This window comes from Arachis duranensis, chromosome 7 (assembly GCF_000817695.3).
Source record: "Arachis duranensis cultivar V14167 chromosome 7, aradu.V14167.gnm2.J7QH, whole genome shotgun sequence".
Taxonomy (NCBI): Eukaryota; Viridiplantae; Streptophyta; class Magnoliopsida; order Fabales; family Fabaceae; genus Arachis; species Arachis duranensis.
This window is the reverse complement of record NC_029778.3, coordinates 61,609,418-61,631,838: the sequence shown is the minus strand read 5'-3', so window position 1 is coordinate 61,631,838 and position 22,421 is coordinate 61,609,418. Positions and strand designations below refer to the sequence as shown.

Genomic DNA, 22,421 nt, shown 5'->3' with positions numbered 1-22,421 from the left:
AGCATCATGCCGCTTTCTACTTTTGTGCGGTTGAATTTGGCTCCATTGAAGAGGTCGGCGGTGAGATTTGCCTTGGCCGATAAAAGTGTGATCACGGTAACAGGAATAGCCGAAGATGTACTTGTGGGAATCAAGGACTTGATCTTTCCGGTTGACTTTTATATCCTTGAAATGCCCCCAACAGAGAATAGAAGCTCATCCTCCGTTCTACTTGGTAGACCTTTCCTTAAAACCTCTAAATTCAAGTTAGATGCCTTCACCGGTACATATTCCTTCGAGGCTGGAGACAAGACTATCAAGTTCAATTTGGAAGAAGCCATGAAACATCCTCCCGAAGAGCATTCCGTTCTCCGATGTGATGTAATTGATGAAGTGGTAGTGGAAATGCAAGAGGAAGACCATAACAAGTTGTGCTACCAAGCCATTAAAGAGACGAATGACGAAGAGGATGAACATGAGGAAGTTGTCAAGGATGAAGCTCGTGAGCTTGATGAAAAAGAACCTCAGCTTGAGGCAAAGAGTGAATTGAAGCCTCTTCCATCTCATTTGAAATATGCTTTCTTAGAGGATAACGAAAAGTTTCCAGTCATTATTGCTAGTGAGCTCTCTAGTGAGGAAGAAGAGAAGCTCCTAGATGTTCTCAGAAAGTATAAGAAAGCAATTGGTTGGAGCCTAGCCGATATTGTGGGGATTGACCCTCGCAAATGCACGCACCGTATATTTCTCCAAGAAGGAGCTAAGCCGGTTAGACAACCACAAAGAAGACTCAATCCTAACATCCTTGATGTGGTAAAGAAAGAGGTTACTAGGCTACTTGATGCGGGTATCATATACCCAATTTCTGACAGTGAGTGGGTAAGCCCGGTCCAAGTTGTTCCAAAGAAATCAGGCATCACTGCGGTCACAAAGAATGATGGTGGAGTGGTCACCAAGAGAGTACAAAATGCATGGCGAGTGTGCATCGACTATAGGAGGTTGAACGCCGCTACAAGAAAGGACCACTACCCTTTGCCCTTTATTGATTAGATGCTGGACCATTTGGCAGGTAAATCCAATTATTGTTTTCTTGATGGATTCACTGGTTACTTCCAGATTCATATTGCTCCTGAGGATCGGGAAAAGACCATATTTACTTACCCTTTTGGCACCTTTGCCTACAAAAGGATGCCGTTTGGACTATGTAATGCACCTGCTACTTTTTAGCGGTGCATGACTAGTGTCTTTTCCGATCTAATGGAAAATTGTTTGGAAGTCTTTATGGACGACTTCAGTGTTTATCGAACTTCTTTTGATTGTTGCTTGGAGAACTTGTCCAAGGTCTTAGCTAGATGTGTTGACACTAACTTTGTCTTAAATTTTAAAAAATGCCACTTTATGGTAAGACAAGGTATATTATTAGGACATGTAGTGTCTCATGAAGGAATTTCTGTAGACCCGGCCAAGGTCGATGTTATCACCACTTTATCTCACCCCTCATCTGTGAGGGAGGTCCGCTCGTTTTTAGGACATACAGGATTTTATAGGCGCTTTATCAAAGATTTCAGTAACATTGCTTTACCATTGTCGCGCCTACTCCAAAAAGATGTGGATTTTAAATTTGATGATAAATTTGCCAAAGCTTTTGAAGAGTTAAGGAGAGCTCTTACCACAGCACCGATTATGCGAGGCCCCAACTGGACGTTGCCATTTGAGATAATGTGCGATGCGTCAAACCAAGCTGTAGGTGCCGCGCTTGCACAGCGCGATGGTAAACTCCCTTATGTCATTGCATACTCTTCTAAAACACTTGATGCAGCACAATCCAACTATACCACTACTGAAAAGGAACTCCTAGCTATTGTTCATGCTTTAGATAAATTTAGATCTTATTTGCTAGGATCAAAGATAGTGGTATACACGGATCATGCAGCTTTAAAATACTTGTTGTCAAAGAATGAGTCAAAACCTAGGCTCATATGTTGGATCTTGCTTTTGCAAGAATTCGACATTGAGATTAGGGACTGGAGTGGATCTCAAAACTTGGTTGCGGATCATCTAAGCCGCCTTGAGAATTTAAAATCTGATCCATTTCCGATCAATGACTCATTCCCATTGGATAGTTTGCATGCTGTGTCGAGTAGTTTTCCTTGGTTTGCCCCAATGGCGAACTACTTAGTTGTGAAGCTCTTCCCTCCCAATTTTTCCAAACACCAAAGGGATAAGTTGAGGAGTGATTCCAAATATTATATTTGGGATGACCCTCACTTGTGGAAGAGGGGAGTAGACCAAGTAATTCGAAGATGTGTCCCAGAGTCCAAAATCCAACCCATTCTTGAAGCTTGTCATTCGTCCGAGTGTGATGGCCACTTTGGCCCACAAAGGACCGCAAAAAAGGTGTTGGATTGTGGATTCTGGTGGCCGACCTTATTCAAGGATGCTAACCGATTATGCATGTCTTGCCATTAGTGTCAAAAGTTGGGAAACACATCCCAAAGGGATGAAATACCTCAACAACCTATGTTGTTTTGTGAGATCTTTGATGTATGGGGCATTGACTTTATGGGACCATTTTCTAACTCAAGTGGGTATCTATACATTCTGTTAGCGGTTGACTACGTGTCAAAGTGGGTAGAAGCAATACCTACCCGCCTTGACGATGCCAATACCGTCATTTCTTTCATTAGGAATAAAAATGTATGCCGTTATGGGTCACCACGAGCAATCGTGAGCGACCAAGGATCCCACTTTTGTAACAGGAAGGTAGAGGCATTGCTCAAGCGCTATGGAGTGGTGCATAAGGTTGCCACCGCTTATCATCCGCAAACCAACGGACAAGCGAAAGTGTCCAACCGGGAAATTAAAAAATTTTTGGAGAAAGTAGTCAATCCGCAAAGGAAGGATTGGAGCATCCGGTTAAGAGATGTACTATGGGCGTATAGGATGGCCTACAAGACTCCATTAGGGATGAGTCCCTTCCGGATTGTCTATGAGAAGGCATGTCACCTTCCAGTGGAAATTGAGCATAGAGCCTACTGGGCGGTAAAATAATGCAACATGGATTTGACCCAAGCAGGAGTAGCCAGAAAATTACAACTAGAGGAGCTCGAATGTTTGAAGAACGAGGCATATGAGAATGCCCGGATCTACAAGGAGAAAACCAAAGCATTCCATGACCACCACATCCGGAAAAAGGATTTCCAAGAGGGTGATGAGGTGCTCTTCTACAATTCGAGGCTTCATTTCATGCCTGGCAAGCTCCATTCTAGATGGAAAGGACCTTTCAAGGTAAAAGAGATAAAGCCTTATGGAGTGGTGGAGTTGTTTGATCCTAAAAGTGAAGCAACCTTCAAGGTGAATGGACATAGAGTGAAGAAGTACCATGGCTACAAGCTCCCAAGGGAGCTAGAGGTGTTCCTACTGGAGGATGCACCTAAAGAAGGAGAAGTTTGAGCGACTGACCGTCCAACTTAAGGACGTTAAAGAAAAGTGCTTGGTGGGAGGCACCCCACCGTGGTAAGATCTTCCTTGTATATACCATTTGCTTTTTGTTTGGATTTTTGAGAATTTTATGATTTCTTGATGTTGTTGATTGCATAGGAATTCTAGTTGTTGTCATTTTTGTTGCTTAACTAGGATGTTTAAGTAAACTTCATCATTTTGGTATGGATGATTTGTTGGAATAGAGAGAATGCTATGTTTTGAATGATACATGAATTTGTGAAGTGTTCTCTTGCATGCTAGCCAAAACACCTACCAAAACAAAAAAAAAAAGAGAAGAGAAAAGGCAGTTTGGGTACCGGCGCATCAGCGCACTGCGCGCGTCCGCGCTGGTGGTGCATTTCTATCCTTGGGCCAAAAACCCAAGAGTCATGCCCATTTCTTGCCCATCTCATGTCAACCCATGCGCACCAGCGCATTGCGCGCGTGCGCGCCGATGGTGTGACCTGATCTCTCTGATACAAAATCCAGAGAGTTGTGCCATGTTTGTGCCCAGCCTGTGTTCACATTGGCGCATCCGCGCACTTTGCGCGTCCGCGCCGGTCGCCAACATCATCATGCATGCGTCAGCGCAGTGTGCGCGTCCGCGCGCCTAAGCTTCACGCCAACTCTGGTATAAAAAACCAGAGAGTTATGCCTACTATGTGCCAGAGGCACATCAGTGCCTGCACGAACGCGCCAAGGACGCGCAGGTTGTGCGAGCCAGTTTTAAAGCTGCGCGCCCTGCTTCTTCTCCCCTTCCTTTTTTTCTTTCTTCATTCCTTTTTCTTCTTTCTCCATCACCTCTCTTTCCCTCCTCTCTCATTCTCCACTACCATTGTCTCCGGTTACTCACTGGCAACCACCACCTTCTCCGGTGGCACTACATCTCTTCCATCTCTTTCTTATCTTCACAAGAACCTTAACATTGTTCTTCTACATCTTTCAAGGTTCTACTTCCTCCCTAATCTCATCTATCATCTTTCTTTGCATCATTTCTTTTTCTAGTTAGATTTTTTCTGTTGACTTGCTTACTTTCTTTTCTAGTTGCTTGATTATTCTACTTGCTTTTCCTTTCACTTGTTTACCTTTTCTTTTTTTTTTTGTTTTACCATGGATGTTGAGTTGAACTTTGACTACTTGATGGATCTTCTTGATTGTTATTATTATCTTTGTTATGATGTTGTGTGATGATTACTACTTCATTTTGGACTTCTAATTGGTGGAGTATCTCTTCAAATGTTCATTGCTTGATAATTGCACGCCAAGTGTTCGAGGAAATGCACATATGCCATTTTGGGTTATTCTCATCATGTATCTTCAATTTAGTGCTTCCTCCTCATTCACTTGCTCTTTTCTAAGTGCATTGAACACATTTTACTTATTACTTGCCAATTAGACACCCATTGAAGATGACTTGCTCTTTGTTTTGGATGCTTGAGATTATTCCTCTCATGCCATATCGCATGCCTTACTCCCTCATGCATCCCATACCAAGTGTTGTGACCCATACTTCTATGATTACTTTGTTACACTTCTCTTTTGGGCACACGTTCCACTTGCATGTTTATTAAATTGATGTTTTGGGTTTGACAATTTCCTTCTTTCCTTTCCCTTTTCAGGATGGCCACCAAGAAAGGCAAGGAAGAAGCTTCAAGGAAACCAACCGCAAAGAGGGCACCCCCAAAGTCATGCTCTAAGGCGCACTCTTCATTAGGAGCCAAACCTCTATCTAAAAAGGCGAAAGTGCCCGCTCCTATTGATGATAATGAAAAGGGCAAACTGGCAAAAGATACTTCAAGGTTCCCCAACCGCTTCAGTGAACTTATGTTCCCCTTCATGGTTGAGAGGAACTATCATGCTGAGCATTGATGATTGGATTTTTGACGGTTTAGAATTTCTCAAATAAAATCTCGTCGAAGTATAGTTTCTAAACCAAGCAATAATCCTTTCATACAAAAAGTTGTTTGTCACTAAAACAAACCCCTAAATTTATAAACTGAAGTATTCAAACCTCGGGTCGTTCTCCCTAGGAATTGTAATGAAGTGTTTTGTTATTGGTTGAGTTATTTTTGGGGTTTTGATAAGAGGCATGAAAGATAAATGGCAAGAAAGTAAACTAACAACTATAAAAGGCTCTTGACAAGGTATGAAAATTAGAAGTCCTATCCTAGTTATCCTCCTCAATTGTGATGAGAATTGTTCATTGCTACTACTTAGTTAACCCTTACTAAATAAAGGAAAGTCAAGTGGATGAATTGACTTAAGCCACAAGTCCTAGCCAACTCCCAAGGAAAGACTAGCTTTAGTGCACTCTAAACCAATTAGCAACTTCTAATTAGCAATCAACAAAGGAATTAGATAACTCAAGAGTCACTAATTACTCTACCTAGGCCAAGAGGAACAAAATCTATACTATATCTAGAAGAGGCATTTCAACAAACACATAAAAGGCAATAAAAGTAAACAACATAAATTGCAAGAATTAAAGGGAGATCTAATTATGAAGGCAAGAGATCAACAATAGAAAAGTAAAGAAGAACAATTATTATGAATTACCTCTTATTGAATTGAAAGAAAATGGAAGGAACAATACTAGGTCTACAACAAAATGCAAGAACAACATAAAGGAAATTACAACAAAAGAATGGAAGAAGAATGAATCTAACAACAAGGAATTGAGATGTAGAAGTAGAAGAAAGCAAAGATTAAAACTTAGATCTAAGAACTAATCCTAATCCTAATCCTAATTCTAGAGAGAAGTGAGAGCTTCTCTCTCTAGAAACTAATTCTAACTACTAAACTAAACTAATAGTAACTAACCTGTGTTTCCCTCTTCATTCCTTGGGTTAAATAGCATCAGAAATGAGTTGGATTGGGCCCACAAGGCTTTAGAATTCGCTGGCCACGTTTTGCTTTAAGTGAACCAGGTGGCAGCAACGGCGCGTGCGCATACTATGCACGTGCGCGCCACCATACGTGTAGCAACTATGGCAAATCTTATATCATTTCTAAGCCCCGGATGTTAGCTTTCTAACCCAACTGAAACCGCATCATTTGGACCTCTGTAACTCAAGTTATGGTCGTTTAAGTGCGAAGAGGTCGGCTTGACAGCTTTCCGGTTCTTTCATTTCTTCATGAGTTCTCCAACTTTTCATGCTTCTTTCTTCATTCTCTTGATCCAATCTTTGCCTCCTAAACCTTAAATCACTTAACAAACATATCAAGGCATCTAATGGAATCAAGGAGAATTATATTTATTTATTTTAAGACCTAAAAAGCATGTTTTCACTCTTAAGCACAATTAAAGGAGAATATACAAAACCATGCTATTTCATTGAATAAATGCGGGTAAAAGGTTATAAAATCCCCTAAAATCAATACAAGATAAACCCTACAAATGGGGTTTATCAAGCATCTACTCGCTCCGCCGGACAAGGTTGCTCCTTATGTTCTACCCCGCATTGAACAACGAGGATGGGAGTTTCTTCTAAGAAAACCAAAAGAGGTCAACCTCTCATGGGTGGTAGAATTCTACACTAACTACCATCTTCCCTCTCTTCAATCAGTGTATGTGCGCCGGAAGCAAGTCTCGGTGTCAGAAGAGGCTATTCAGCAAGTGCTTAATGTCCTACCGGTACCAAGTGACATGGATGGCTACTAAGAGGTCTTACGTCAGTGGCAGAAGTATGGATTTGACTGGGGCTCGATCCTCCAAGTCATTGCTGAGCCAGAAACATCTTGGATCCAAGGTCGACTTCGGATGCGTCCCAAGTGCATTGATGCACGTTCTCTTACTGTGGAAGCTAGGGCTTGGACTCAGATCCTACCCCACTATGTCCTACCTAGCACCCACAAATCATCCTTCACGGTAGATCTCGCCTTGCTTGTTTGGTGTGTTCTCACAGGGAGACCGGTGAACATTCTGCCTCTTGTCAAGCAAGCGATGGGTCAAATCCACGACCGGAGCAATTTGCCATTTCCAGCTTTGGTATCTGATTTAGTTGCTACTGCGGATGTTCCTTGGGAAGCCACAGATGTGAAAGCTATAATTCCGGCTAAGGGCTATGTGGTCCAAACCAGAAAATACTTACATCTTCCCATAAACAACCCAAGCCTTGCTATAGTCCCACCACCTGCTATTTTTACCACCTCATCATCACCACCGCAGCAAAGATGCACTCATCAAAGGATAGAAGATCTACACCGGAAGATTGATAGGTATGAATGGCGCAACCAACGCCGATACACTCATATCAAGAAGCTTCTGTGTTGTGTTACCCCTAGCATGGAAGAACCTGCGATATCCACATCCACCTCCAACCCAAGTGATGAGTGCTCTGAGGAAAAGGATAGTGAAGGTTCCGGTTCTGACCATCCCTTGCGCATTCTTAGTAGCACAGAGGACTGTGCTAAATTTTAAGTGTGGAAGGGTCGTTTGACCGATCTCCATGGTTAACACTCTCTTCCTTTCAATACCCATGGATTCATTTCTTGCTTAGTAGTTAGTACATTGCATGTGTAGCTAGTCTTGCTTGTAAATATTTCTTGCATGATAGTTAGTTTCTATAGAGTTGCTTGGTCAAATAATAACTTCTTTTCCAAGAAACTGTGTTTTGGGGTATCTTACCCTACCAAAAAAATTTTTTTGTGATGAACTTGCTTTAAGAATGTATTTTGGAACATAGTGATTGAGCTAAGAACACAAGCATGTAAGTTTTGAGCCCATTATATGGTTACATCTTTTAACCATTAATTTTCATTCTTGTGTGCATTATTCTCTCCCTATGATTGCAATCCTTGCTTTGTCTGATTCTATATGTCCATTACTTTGTGTATGAATGCATTTACATGATTGAGGCCATCATTCCAATAGTCACTTTTCCCAAATGGCCTTAACCCTTTTATTTACCATTGCTAACCAATTTTGAGCCTATGATAAAAACTCCTTTGTTTCTAAAAAGAGCACACCAACAACCCTAAGCGAAAAACAATGAATGTCCTTATATTTGGATCCTTGATTAGCTTAGGAGAGTAGGATGTGTGTCATGTAATTGGGAGGGTATACATGGAGACTTGGGTAGATATAAAGGTGTATCGTAATTAAGAATTGGAAGATTTGGGAACATACTCATGTAGTGCATGATTGAGCCATATGCATTGAACTTTTCATACATGAACCCCAAGGAAAAGGGGACAGAAAAAAAAGAGAAGAAGGAAAATTCCATATGTGTATATGTGAAAGTAAATGAAAAAGAAAATAAAAGAAAGAATATATATACATATGAAGAAGAAGAAAAAAAGAAGAAAAAAGACAATAAAAAGGGACAAAATGCCCTAAGATAAAGTAGTGAAAACAATGCATATGGGACACGAATTGAAAGGAACACATGAGTGTGCAAAAAGTGGGACTCAAGGGTAGCTAGGTAATGCATCATAGTTGTATAGGTTGTTTTATGTGTCTAGTGAGATTCTAGGTTGGTCAAGGACTCAAATTTTAAGCTCACTTAACCATATGCATCCTTACCCTCACCCTAGCCACGTTACAACCCACAGATAAGACCTCATGATACTTGTAAGCATGCATTAAGTCATTGTTGATTGTTAGATGAAAGACAAATCTTGGAAAGCATGAATAGGAGAGAATTGAGTGATGAACCCTATACACTTGAGCGCATAGAGCGGATACACATCCGGTAAGGGTTCGATACTCAACTCCTTGTTCTCGGCTTTCACAAGCGTTCGTTAGCAAACCATATGCTCTTCATAATGATATTCAATTTAGTAGGATTCATGAATTACATCATTTTTACCCTATACTCATATGTGTTCTTGGAAGATGGATTTACCCTTGACCAAGTATATAGACAATTTTACATTAGTTGCATACATTTGCTTAGATAGTTTGTATTTCATAAACCCTTTCTCACCATGATCTTTGGTGTTTTTATTTTAAGCATGAGGAAATGCTTGGTTTAAGTGTGGGGAGATTTGATAAACCCCGATTTTGTGGTTTATCTTGTGCTTATTTTGGGGGTTTTTTATCAATATTTCTCACACTTATTCACAAGAAATGCATGGTTTTGTGTTCACTTTCCAATATTGCTCCATTATAGAAAACATGCTTGTTTTACCTTAGAATTGCTATATTTTGGTTTTCTTTATTGCCATTCGATGCCATGACGTATTTGTTTGAGTGATTTCAGAATTAGTATGGTAGGAATGGCCTAGAAGGGAGAAGGAAAGCATGCACTAGAGGAAGGAACATGAAGAATTGGATTTTGGGAATTACAGCATCGGCGCTCACGCGCAAATCATGCGCACGCATGGATGAGGATAGCTGGAAGCGGCGCGCAAGGATGGACGCATCCGCGCAGGCCAAAGAATTTCTACCGACGCACACGCGCAACTGGCGCGCTAGCGTGGATCTCAGAAGTAATCGGCGAGAGCGCACGCATGGCGCGCACGCGCGGGAAGCTGCACGTGACCTCATTAAAAGAAATCGTGCCTGGCAATTTCTGAGGCTCAATGGGCCCAAATTCAGGCTGCTTCTGCATGGAAAAGACCCAAGGATGCTAGGGGAAAAGGGAGGATCAATCTTTTTGCACTAAGACACAATTTTTCTAGTTTTTCTTAGGTTCTTTGTTCTCTAGAGGAAGAAACCCTTGTTCTTCTCTAGATCTAGCTTTGATTTGATTTTCCTTGTCAATTTTGAATTGGGTTTTGTTAATTGCTATCTTTGGTTGCTTAATTTGAATTTCTTAGTATATTTTCACTCATATCTTGTGTTAGTTTATAAATTTTGTCAATTGTTACTTTATACCCAATTCATGAATGTTGTGAATCTTGACTTGTTGATATTTGATTGATGATTTTTATGCTACATTGTGTTGCTTGAGCTATTGTAAGTTGATAATTGTTAGTGGGTAATTGTTAATTTCGATTTAATTGCAAGTTGAACATGTCTTTTGTTAATGCTTACCAAGTGTTTGATGAATTGTTTACTTTGATTATGGAGTAGTTCTTTTTACTCTTGGCTTAGGCCAAGGGAATCGGGTAAACTTGAGTCATTGGGTCTAATGGATTTGATGATTTGAGAGTCCTTAGTGGTCAATTTGATACTCATTAACACTATCCTACTACTAGGTTAATTAGTAGTGAGGTGAGGCCTTATGGGTTGATGTTGACCAAACCATTTGACGTACTTCAAGTTTGGAAGTAGACTTAATGAGTTCGACTCCTCATAATTGTCAAGATATGGTTGTTAGACAAGGATAGTGACCCCAATTCCCATGCCTAACCAAGAGTTGCTTTTATCATTCATATTTGAAAACCAATTTCTCAATTGTCTTGCTTAATTGTTGCTATTGTTTAGTTAAGAGTAGAATTAGATTGAATATGGTTTCCTTAGTTTTAAATCATTCGCATCTTGCTCATTGTTTGGATTAGTTCTTTACATTTTCAATTGCTTGTTTGTTAATATTCTCAATTTATTTTCTTGTCAATGAATCACAACCACGGATTTCTAACTAATGTTGAAGCACATGTTTGCCCATTCTTCGTGAGACAACCCGAGGTTTAAATACTTCGGTTATTTTCATTGGGGTTGAACTTGTGACAACCAATTCCATTTTAAATTTGATCTGTGAGAATTGTTGTTGGTAGAGCTATACTTGCAACGCAACTTTCATTGAGAGAATCTCTTCCAATACGGTTCCCGCGTTCACATCAATTCACCCAAGTTGTCAGAGTAGATTATCTCGACACATTTAGTTCAGTTATCAAAATGACTACAATAAGGGTAGTTTTGTCACTTACTGCTACAAAAGACTGGTTTCTCAAATAACTTGATGTAAACACATCCTTCTTACATAGAGATTTGAATGAGGAAATATACATGACATTTCCCCCCTGGTCTTGAGGCAATGGTAATGACTTGGTTTGCAAACTGAAGAAATCATTGTATGGCTTAAAACAAGCTAGTCGGCAATAGCACACCAAACTAAGTTCAGTTCTTCATAAGGCAGGTTTTACTCAATCCAGACTTGATCATTCTCTATTTACAAAGCATAACAATGATGGTATTTCCACATCTTATTGTATGTGGATGATCTAGTCTTGATAGGGGACAACTCGACAGAAATCAACAGGATCAAGCACATTCTTGACAGCAAATTCAAAATTAAGGATTTGGAGAATTTAAAGTATTTTCTTGGTATGAAGGTAGCTAGATCTTCCAAAGGGATTGCTATTTACCAAAAGAAATATGTGTTAGACACGTTGAAGGATCACGGATTGCTTGATTGTAAACCAAGCTTAACTCTTATGGACTATTTACCAAACTGTGCAAAGACAATGGTGATGATTTAGCTGATTCTGTTGAATACAGAAAATTGATTGGAAGGCTTTTATACCTTACCAACACAAGATTAGATATTTGTTTTGCTGTGAAAAATTAATTCAGTACCTTGATCAACCCAGGAAGAATCATAATGAGTGCTGCCATCAGAATTTTGAAGTATCTCAAGGGCTATCCAGCAACTAGTTTCCTATTTCCTTTTCATTCAGACAACAATGTGGTTGGATTCACCAACTCTGATTGGACCTCTTATAGTGATTCCAAAAGATCAATCTCTGGATATTATTTTTTCTACGAATTAGCACTCATCTCATGGAAGAGTAAGAAATAAGCAATGGTGGTGAAATCGTCCACTGAAGCTGAATATAGAGCTCTTGCTTCTGCAACTTATGAGGCCTAATGGTTATTTAATTTAGTCACTGAATTAAAATTGCCTCTTACAAAATCTATAAATCTCTACTATGACAATCAATCTGCCCTTCACTTGATTGCTAATCCTATCTTTCATGAAAAGACTAAGCACATCGAAGTTGATTGCCATATTATACAGGAAAAAGCTCAAATCGGACTGACCAGATTGCTGCCCATTAAGAGCGAAGAACAACTTGCAGATGTTCTCACTAAACTATTGTGCCCTGGACCTTTCTCCAAATTCTATCTCAAGCTGGGACTGATAGATATTCATGGCAATCCTGGATTGTGAGAGGATATCACATGACTAATAATCATTAATCATTTTTCATTCTTTTTCATTCCCAGCTTGTGGGAGGATATTACAGAACTAATTCTGCTATTAATTGCACTTTCATAGTTAATTCTAATTTTAACAAACTTGATATTGTTAGAGGGTAGATTTGTAATTATAGGATCACCATTATAATTGGTTATTTTTTATAGCCTTGTTAGGAGGGGAAACAAAAATATTTGTACATTGTACAAATAGGACACTATAGCTTGCATATTTCTTGAGGTTCATTCATTCAATTGAAATCACCTTTACCAAATTCTTTCTTCTTCTCTCGTTCATCTCTCTCTCAGCTCTATGAGGACACACAAAGAAATAGCTCTCTAAGCTCACTTTCTTCAGATTTCTTTAGCAAATCATCATAGTACTTTGATTGTGTGAGTAATAAGTCATCTGTTGTTGTTCGAGTGACTTTAATTTTCATAAAATAATTGAGCATTCTCATGTCCCGTAGTGAAAATTTAGAGTTCAAGTATTTGATCAATGCTAAAATTGCTACCTGAAATGTGTCTGTGACAATGATTTCATCAATATGCAATAGAAGAAAAGCTATTGTTTCTTTGGTGTGTTTGAAAAATAGAGACATTTGATTTTACTGAGCTAAATTCCATGTCATGAAGACATGATATGCTGTTTTTAGTGTATTAAACCAAGACCTTGGAAGTTATTTTAGTCCATACAAAGAACGAATGAACTTACACACAATTCCTGAACTACTAATTTCAAATCTTTATGGCTGCTTTATATAATTTTTTCTTGCAAGCATCCATTCAAAACTACATTGTTGACATCAAGTTGGGTTAGAGGCCATCTTTTTTGTAGTGTTATAGTGAGAATAACCCTTACGGTTGCTGGTATAATTACTGGGTTGAAGGTGTTTTTGAAATTTATGCCTACTCTTTAATTGAAGCCTTGAGCAACAAATGTAGCTTTCAACTTATTAATAGAACTATTTGGATTCTTTTGGGAGTAAACACCCTACTCCAGTTCCTGTTCATTCCATACTAGCTAGGACAAGGTAACTCCTATTGAAAAAATGACCTACCTTGTCATCTGTTCGTGTTTGCTGTGAGTCAAGATGGTCCTTCAATCATCTTCATAAACAAAATTAATAGAAGTTATCAATGTGTCTATTAAATTTGATGATGTGTATGTTGAGTATCCGTTAAATGCCATGCTAGTAACAGGAGAATGGACAGGGGTTGATTTGTTTCTCTCTCCAACAAAAACGACATCATTTCTTATTCTCAAAAATGAGATGTCGCACATTTCCATATAATCCTCTAATTCCTAACCCTTGTTTATAGAATAACCCGTCCCTTGTCCGTCTCTTTACACTAATAGAGGAACACACAAAGGAATAGCTGGCGATGATTCTAAATAAGGTACTAACAAGGCCACTGACAAAGCTCCAGACAATGCTTTGGACTACAAAACTGACAAAGTCATTGACAATATTGAGTAGAGGCTCTTGATGTCATGATCGAGGTTATTAAGAGGATATTTGCTTTCAAAAGTTAGTAATATTCATTGTGTTTTTCTTAATTTCATTGTGTTTTTGGAGTGTAAAGTTACTGCATTATTTTTTTCTTTTTGTGAATGATGTTTCTTCATACGTGTACTTAAGTGGACTTTCATTAAGTGTTGCTTGTTTATTAAAGAAATATATGTATTTGTTTGCAGATGAATGACTATGAAGTAGTTTTTGTGCTTCATCATGGAGGGTCTTTTAAGACAAACATAGAGGGTAAATTAGATTATGTTAATACACAAGTACAAAGATATTCACCTTTGAACATAGATTTGTCTTATTTCTATAATTTAGAAGCTTTATTTAAGGATCTTGGCTACACATAATATAAGGGTATGTACTAGTTTGATAGTATGACCCCTGACCTGGAATTTGGTTTACATGTACTTAAGGGTGATACTAAAATAAATGATATGAGAGATAACACAAGTTCGAATAAAGAGACAAATGAGATTTATATTTACTTTGATCACCTTGTTAGTGTTCCTAAAGTTGTGGATGATGGGATTTATGCTGAGAATATTATTTTGGGTGACTCATCATCCTCAACTGATATATATGAGTCAACAAAAGATGCAGATAATAATGAAGACAATGAATAATTGAGAAAAAGGAAGAGTGTGAAGAAGAAAAAGAAGATGGTGTCACAAAAGGAGAAAGTTAGTAAGGGTCCAAATGGTGAGTTAAGACTGGCCTAATACGAGGAATAAGGCTGGCCCAAAGGGGATAAATAAGGCTGGCCTAAGTAGGAACAATGCAAATGGGTCATATAAGGTTGGTCTAGCTTTTTCATCTAAGACAACCGAGAAAAAGACGTTAAAAAAGTATTACAGCAGGGGGAGGACACATGTATATAAAGATGAAAAGATAGCATGGGAGGTAGTGTATCTTTAGATAGGAGTGATGGTGTTACTGAAGGAGATGGTGATGGGTCTAGCATGGATTTGGAAGGCACTAAGGTAGGTGAAAATGCTGATGCAACAAGAGAAAAGTTAGATTCTAACTATGGGAGGTCATATATCTATAAGAGTAAAGCATTCAACAACCTAATGTCATCTGATGATAAAGGAAGAATTGCATATGATGTCTTCAATGAGGAGACATAATATGAGAAGAATGAATTTAAGGTTGGACAAACATTCATCATAATGGAAGCCTTCAAGAATGCTTTGAAAGACTATTTTGTCGATAAGAGGAAGGATGTAATGTATTTAAATAATGAAAAGAATATAGTAAGGACATGTGTAAGTGAGCATTGTCCTTCGTTGATACTAACTTTTCGAAATAGTACATAGGGCTATTACCAAGTAAAAATTTTGGTCAATGAACATAACTGTGGTAGGGACTATCGTAATAACCTAGCTCATAGGCCTTGAGTTACTTTAAAGTTGATTATTTACTCAGCCTGATTTAAAGCCAAAATAAGCCATGAAGTACATGATAGAGGAGTACAATATTCATCGCAATGGTAAATGATTAGCAAGTCACTGAAGGCTATTAGGAAGATAGTGGTTGGTAATGAACAAGCTCAGTATGGTAAAATTTGTGATTATCTTATGAAACTATATAAGAGCAATCTAGAGAGTACAACTTTTATGAAAGTAATACCTCAACTAGAATCTCCTCCTCTCTTTAATAAATTGCATATTAGTTTGGATGCATAAAAATAAATTTAAAGGTGGTTGCAGATTTTTAGTATGGTTAGATTGTTGTTTCTCTAAGGGTTGTTATGGTGACTATTCTCTGTAATGGGAAAACATATTAATAACCACTTTTTCATTATTACATAATTTGTTGTCTTTAATCAATATAAAGATACTTGGAAGTGGTTCTTGACAGTTCTTCAAAATTATTTGGAGTGTACTGAACTTCATTTCGGATCAATAAAAAATTTGTTGACTCTCTATTCTTGATTGAAACTTGAAAATATAACCATCAATTTACTGTCTTCTATACTTTGCAGGGATTAACATTGGCTATGAAAGAGGTGTTCTCTAATACTCTGAGAGGAATTGAGTTTTACATATATGAAAGAATTTTATCAAGCATTTTAAAGATTAATAGACAATGTAACTAGTCTTGGAGTCTACAAAATGCACCACACATAATGAATTTAATGATACAACAGAAAATTTAAGTAAGTTAGTACTCCAGCTTGGGAGTATCTACAGAACTTTAAACTAGTAGTGTGTTCAAAGGTATTTTTCAGCTATGGAACCAAAGTTAACAATATAACTAATAATATATATGATGTGTAGAGTGCAAAGATCGTGACATATAGAAAAAAGCTGATTCTAACCATGTATGAAGGAAGAGTTAAGATGATACATAATGAGAAAGATAACAATACGTAGAAGAAATTGGAAAGCCATATTGGACCTTTAGCTCCTGTGCAACAAAAGAGATTAGATAAGACTATCAAATCTAAAAGTCATAGGTGGAGAACTGTATGGGTTGGTGATTCACAGAGATCCTCTTTGAAGTTTATTTCCAAGGCTACAAGATTGGAGTTAATTTACAAGAAAGGAGATGCACATGCAATATTTGGCAATTATCTAGTATTGTTTTATATGCACATTTCTTATTAGATTGGTTGTATAGTTTTTATTGTATTTTTATTGGAATTACTTTATATACATGCCTTGTACTACAACTTTGACTAAAATAAATCTAAGAGTAGAAGACTTTGTTCATAAATGACTCACTATGAATGAGGGTGTTATTATCCTATATTTTTAAAAACAAGGATTTAATTATCCATTATTATTAGTGAAATAGTGCACGGAATTGTGATTCACACTTCTCACAACTCCAATACAACTAACCAGCAAGTGCACTGGGTCGTCCAAGTAATAAAATCTTACGCGAGTAAGGGTCGATCCCACGGAGATTTCCAGCTTGAAGCAAGCTATGGTCATCCTGTAAATCTTAGTCAGGCGGATTCAAATGGTTATGAGGTTTTGATAATTAAAGGATAAATAAAACATAAAATAAAATAAAGATACTTATGTAATTCATTGGTGGGAATTTCAGATAAGCGTTTGAAGATGCTTTGTTGCTTCTGAACCTCTGCTTTCCTATTGTCTTCATCCAATCATGCGTGCTCCCTTCCATGGCAAGCTGTATGATCCTCTCAATAAAAATGGTCCAGGCTACGGTTTCTGTACGGCTAATCAACTGTCGGATTTCTCGTCTCGGATGAAAAATACCAGGCACAGCTACTGCACGGCTAATCATCTGTCGGTTCTCACTTGTGTCGAAATAGGATCTCTCTATCCTTTTGCACACTGTCACTGCGCCCAACATTCGTGAGTTTGAAACTCGTCACAGTCATCCCATCCCAAATCCTACTCGGAATACCACAGACAAGGTTTAGACTTTTCGGATCTTAGAAATGCTGTCAATTGGTTCTAACCTATACCACGAAGGTTCTAACCTCACAGACTCGGTTCGTGGATCAGAGACCCAAGAGACTATACTCCGGCTGTTGTCCAATGACTACATTGAACATCATGTAGACCGCTTGTGGTTGTCAGGCACGCGGATCTTGGCTAAGCGAGTAATGAAGATAGTGGGTGATTGTCACGGATCACCCCTTCATTATGACTTAACAGAATTAAGTACGAGAGTATATCTTAGAGAAGAAGTAAGCGTGAATTGGAAGAGAAACAATAGTACTTGCATTAATTCATGAAGAACAGTAGAGCTCCACACCTTAATCTATGGGGTGTAGAAACTCCACCGTTGGAAAATACATAAGAGAAAATAGACTAGGCATGGCCGAATGGCCAGCCAAGCATGAACTTGATCAAAAGATAAAAAGATGATCCAAAGATATCCCAGTCTAAAGATAAAGATACAATAGGAAAAAGTGCTATTTATACTAAACTAGTAACTTAGGTTTATAGAAAATAAGTAACTAAGTGCAGATAGTGCAGAAATCCACTTCTGGGGCCCACTTGGTGTGTGCTTGGGCTGAGCATTGAACTTTACACTTGCATAGGCCTTTTCTGGAGTTAAACGCCAGCTTGGATGCTAGTTTGGGCGTTTAACTCTAGTTCTGGTGCTAGTTTGGGCGTTTTATGCCAAAAAAGGGGTCTCTGGTGGGCGTTTGGACGCCAGTTTGGGCCATCAAATCTGGGGCAAATTATGGACTATTATATATTGCTGGAAAGCCCAAGATATCTACTATCAAACGCAATTGAGAGCGCTCTAATTGGGCTTTTGTAGCTCTAGAAAATTCACTTCGAGTGCAAAAGGGTCAGAATCCAACAGCATCTGCAGTCCTTTCTCAGCCTCTGAATCAGACTTTTGCTCAGGTCCCTCAATTTCAGCCCGAAAATACCTGAAATTATAGAAAAACACACAAACTCATAGTAAAGTCCAGAAATGTGATTTTTGCATACAAACTAATAAAAATATAATAAAAAGTAACTAAAACGTACTAAAAACTATGTAAAAACAATGCCAAAAAGCGTATAAATTATCTGCTCATCACAACACCAAATTTAAATTGTTTCTTGTCCCCAAGCAACTAAAAACAAAATAGTATAAAAAAGAAGAGAAAATATAATGAAATTTGAAATATCAATGAAGCTTAGTTCTAATTAAATGAGCGGGACTAGTAGCTTTTTGCTTCTGAATAGTTTTGGCATCTCACTTTATCCTTTGAATTTTAGAATGATTGGCATCCATAGGAACTCAGAATTCAGATAGTGTTGTTGATTCTCCTAGTTTAGTATGTTGATTCTTGAACACAGCTACTTATGAGTCTTGGCCGTGACCCTAAGCATCTTGTTTTCCAGTATTACTACCGGATACATAAATGTCACATACACATAACTGGGTGAACCTTTTCAGATTGTGACTCAGCTTTGCTGGAGTCCCCAGTTAGAGGTGTCCAAAGTTCTTAAGCACACTCTTTTTACTTTGGATCATGACTTTAACCACTCAGTCTCAAGCTTTTCATTTGGACCTTTATGACACAAGCACATGGTTAGGGACAGCTAGATTTAGCCGCTTAGGCCAGGATTTTATTCCTTTGGGCCCTCCTATCCATTGATGCTCAAAGTCTTGGATCCTTTTTACCCTTGCCTTTTAGTTTAAGGGGTTATTGGCTTTTTCTTCTTGCTTTTTCTTTTTCTTTCTTTTTCTTTATTTTTCGCCTTTTTTTCGCAAGCTTTGTGTTTTTCACTGCTTTTTCTTGCTTCAAGAATCAATTTTATGATTTTTCAGATTATCAATAACATTTCTCTTTTTTCATTATTCTTTCAAGAGCCAACAAATTTAACATTCATAAACTTCACTATAAAAAATATGCACTTTCAAGCATTCATTCAGAAAACAAAAAGTATTACCACCACATCAAAATAACTAAACTATTTTCAAGATAGAATTCAAAATTCATGTACTTCTTGTTCTTTTGCAAATAGAAACATTTTTCATTTAAGAAAGGTGCAAGATTCATGGAATCATTCATAGCTTTAAGACATAGACACTAAACACTAATGATCATGTAATGAAGACACAAACATAGTCAAAACATAAAACATAGGAAACAAAAAACAGAAAAAAAATAACAAGGAAATTAAAGAACGGGTCTACCTTAGTGACGGCAGCTAGTTCTTCCTCTTGAAGATCCTATGGAGTGCTTTAGCTCCTCAATATCTCTTCCTTGCCTTTGTTGCTCCTCTTTTATGGATCTTTGGTCCTCTCTGATTTCATGGAGGATAATGGAGTGCTCTTGGTGCTCCATCCTCAGTTGCTCCATGTTCAAACTCAATTCTCCTAAAGAGGTGTTGAGTTGCTCCCAATAGTTGTGTGGAGGGAAATGCATCCCTTGAGGCATCTCCGGGATTTCTTGATGAGGGGCTTTCTCGTGCTCTTGTTTAGGTCCATGAGTGGGCTCTCTTGTTTGCTCCATCCTCTTTCTAGTGATGGGCTTTTGAGATGAATCTCTCCATCTCCCATGACTCAGAGTTGGAAGCAACTACCTTCCCTTTCCTCTTCCTAGAGGTTTCACCGGCCTTAGGTGCCATTAATGGTTATGAAAAAATAAAAAAAAAAGAGCTTTTTTCTACACCAAACTTAAAAGGTTTGCTCGTCCTTGAGAAAAAGAAGAAGGAAATGATTAGAAGAAGAAGAGATGGAGGAGATGGACGTGTGTAAATGGTTCGGCCAAGGGGGGTTTTAGGTGGTTATGATGTGTGAAAATGAAGGAGTGATGACGGGCTTCTATAGGAGTGGAGTGGAGAGGGAATTCTTGTAATAGGGGTTGGGTTTGGGAGGGAGATGGTTTGAATTTGAATGGGTGGGGGTAGGTGGGTTGTATGATGGTTTTGGAGGAGAAATATAGGTGATTGGTGGAGGTTATTTTGGGGAAGAGTGTTATGGAAAGGTGTAAAAAAGAGAAAAAAAGAGTTGGGATAGGTAGAGATCTTGTGGGGTTCACAGATCCTGATGTGTCAAGGAATTCTGGTACATGCACCTTTCTGGAGTTTAAACGCCCTCTGTGTGCCATTTCTGGCTTTTAACGCCAGCTCTGCTGCCTTTTCTGGCGTTAAACGCCAGGCTGATGCCCCTTTCTGGTGTTTAACTCCAGCCAGACACTGGACACCCTTTTCTGGCATTAAACGCCAGTCTGTCTGCCAATTCTGGCGTTTAACGCCCAGAATGCTGCCAGACTGGGCGTTAAACGCCCATTCTGCTATCCTTTCTGGCATTTAAGTGCCAGAAGCCTGTTGGTGCACGAAATTGTGATCTCAATGGTGCCAACAACTTGGTACGCATAATTGTAATCTCAACTCTTTTTCACAACTCACACAACTACCCAGCAAGTGCACTGGGTCGTCCAAGTAATAACCTTACGTGAGTAAAGGTCGATCCCACGGAGATTGTCAGCTTGAAGCAAGCTATGGTCATCTTGTAAATCTCAGTCAGGCGGGTTCAAATGGTTATTGAGTTTTAATAATTAAAAGATAAATAAAACATAAGATAAAGATAGAGATACTTATGTAATTCATTGGTGGAAATTTTAGATAAGCGTATGGAGATGCATTGTTCCTTCTGAATCTCTGCTTTCCTATTGCCTTCATCCAATCCTTCATACTCCTTTCTATGGCAAGCTGTATGTTGGGTGTCACCGTTGTCAATGGCTACTTCCCGTCCTCTCAGTGAAAATGGTCCTCTACGGTTTCTCGCATGGCTAATCAGTTGTTGGTTCTCGATCATGTAGGAATAGGATTTACTATCCTTTTGCGTTTGTCACTATGCCCTACAGTCGCGAGTTTGAAGCTCGTCACAGTCATCCCATCCCAGATCCTACTCGGAATACCACAGACAAGGTTTAGACTTTCCGGATCTCAAGAATGCTGCCAATTGATTCTAGCTTATACCACGAAGACTCTGATCTCAAGGAATTGAAGGCTCTGTTGTCAGGAGAGGCAATCAAATGCATGGACCAGGAATCCAAGAGATACACACTCTAGCTTTCGCATGTATAACAGAAGTGTTTGTCAGGCACGCGTTCATAAGTGAGAATGGTGATAAGTGTCACGGATCATCACCTTCGTCATGTTGAAGTGCGAGTGAACATCTTAGAATAAGAATAAGCATGAATTGAATAGAAGAACAATAGTACTTTGCATTAATACTAGAGGAACAGAAGAGCTCCAAACCTTAATCTATGGTGTGTAGAAACTCCACCATTGAAAATACATAAGTGAAAATAAGGTAGGCATGGCCGTGAGGCCAGCCCCCAATGTCTAAGGACTAACAATGATCAAAGATGTTCCAAAAGGTCATCCAAAGATGATGATTTGAATACAATAGTAAAAAGTTCTATTTATACTAAACTAGTTACTAGGGTTACAAAAATAAGTAAATGATGCAGAAATCCACTTTCGGGGCCCACTTGGTGTGTGCTTGAGCTGAGCATTGAAGCTTTCACGTGTAGAGGTCTTCCTTGGAGTTAAACTCTAGTTTGTAACTTGTTTCTGGCGTTTGACTCTAGCTTGCAACTTCTTTCTGGCATTTAATGCCAGAATAAGGCAGAAAGCTGGCGTTGAACGCCAGTTTGTGTCGTCTAAACTCAGGAAAAGTATGGACTATTATATATTTCTGGAAAGCCCTGGATGTCTACTTTCCAATGCCATTTGGGTTTCTATAGCTCCAAAAAAAATTCATTTCGAGTGCAGGGAAGTCAGAATCCAACAGCATCAGCAGTCTTTTTTCAGCCTCAATCAGATTTTTGCTCAAGTCCCTCAATTTCAGCAAGAAAATACCTAAAATCACAGAAAAATACACAAACTCATAGTAAAGTCCAGAAATGT

The 22,421-nt window shown here is 38.6% G+C and overlaps 1 protein-coding gene across 1 annotated transcript; it reads left to right on the top strand.

Moving 5' to 3' along the window:
* The first annotated feature begins 3,033 nt into the window (after window positions 1-3,033).
* On the top strand, window positions 3,034-3,429 carry LOC107459226 (uncharacterized). The gene has a single exon (XM_016077443.1). It carries the CDS (start codon window positions 3,034-3,036, stop codon window positions 3,427-3,429), a length of 396 nt encoding a protein of 131 aa, XP_015932929.1.
* Window positions 3,430-22,421: the final 18,992 nt, after the last annotated feature.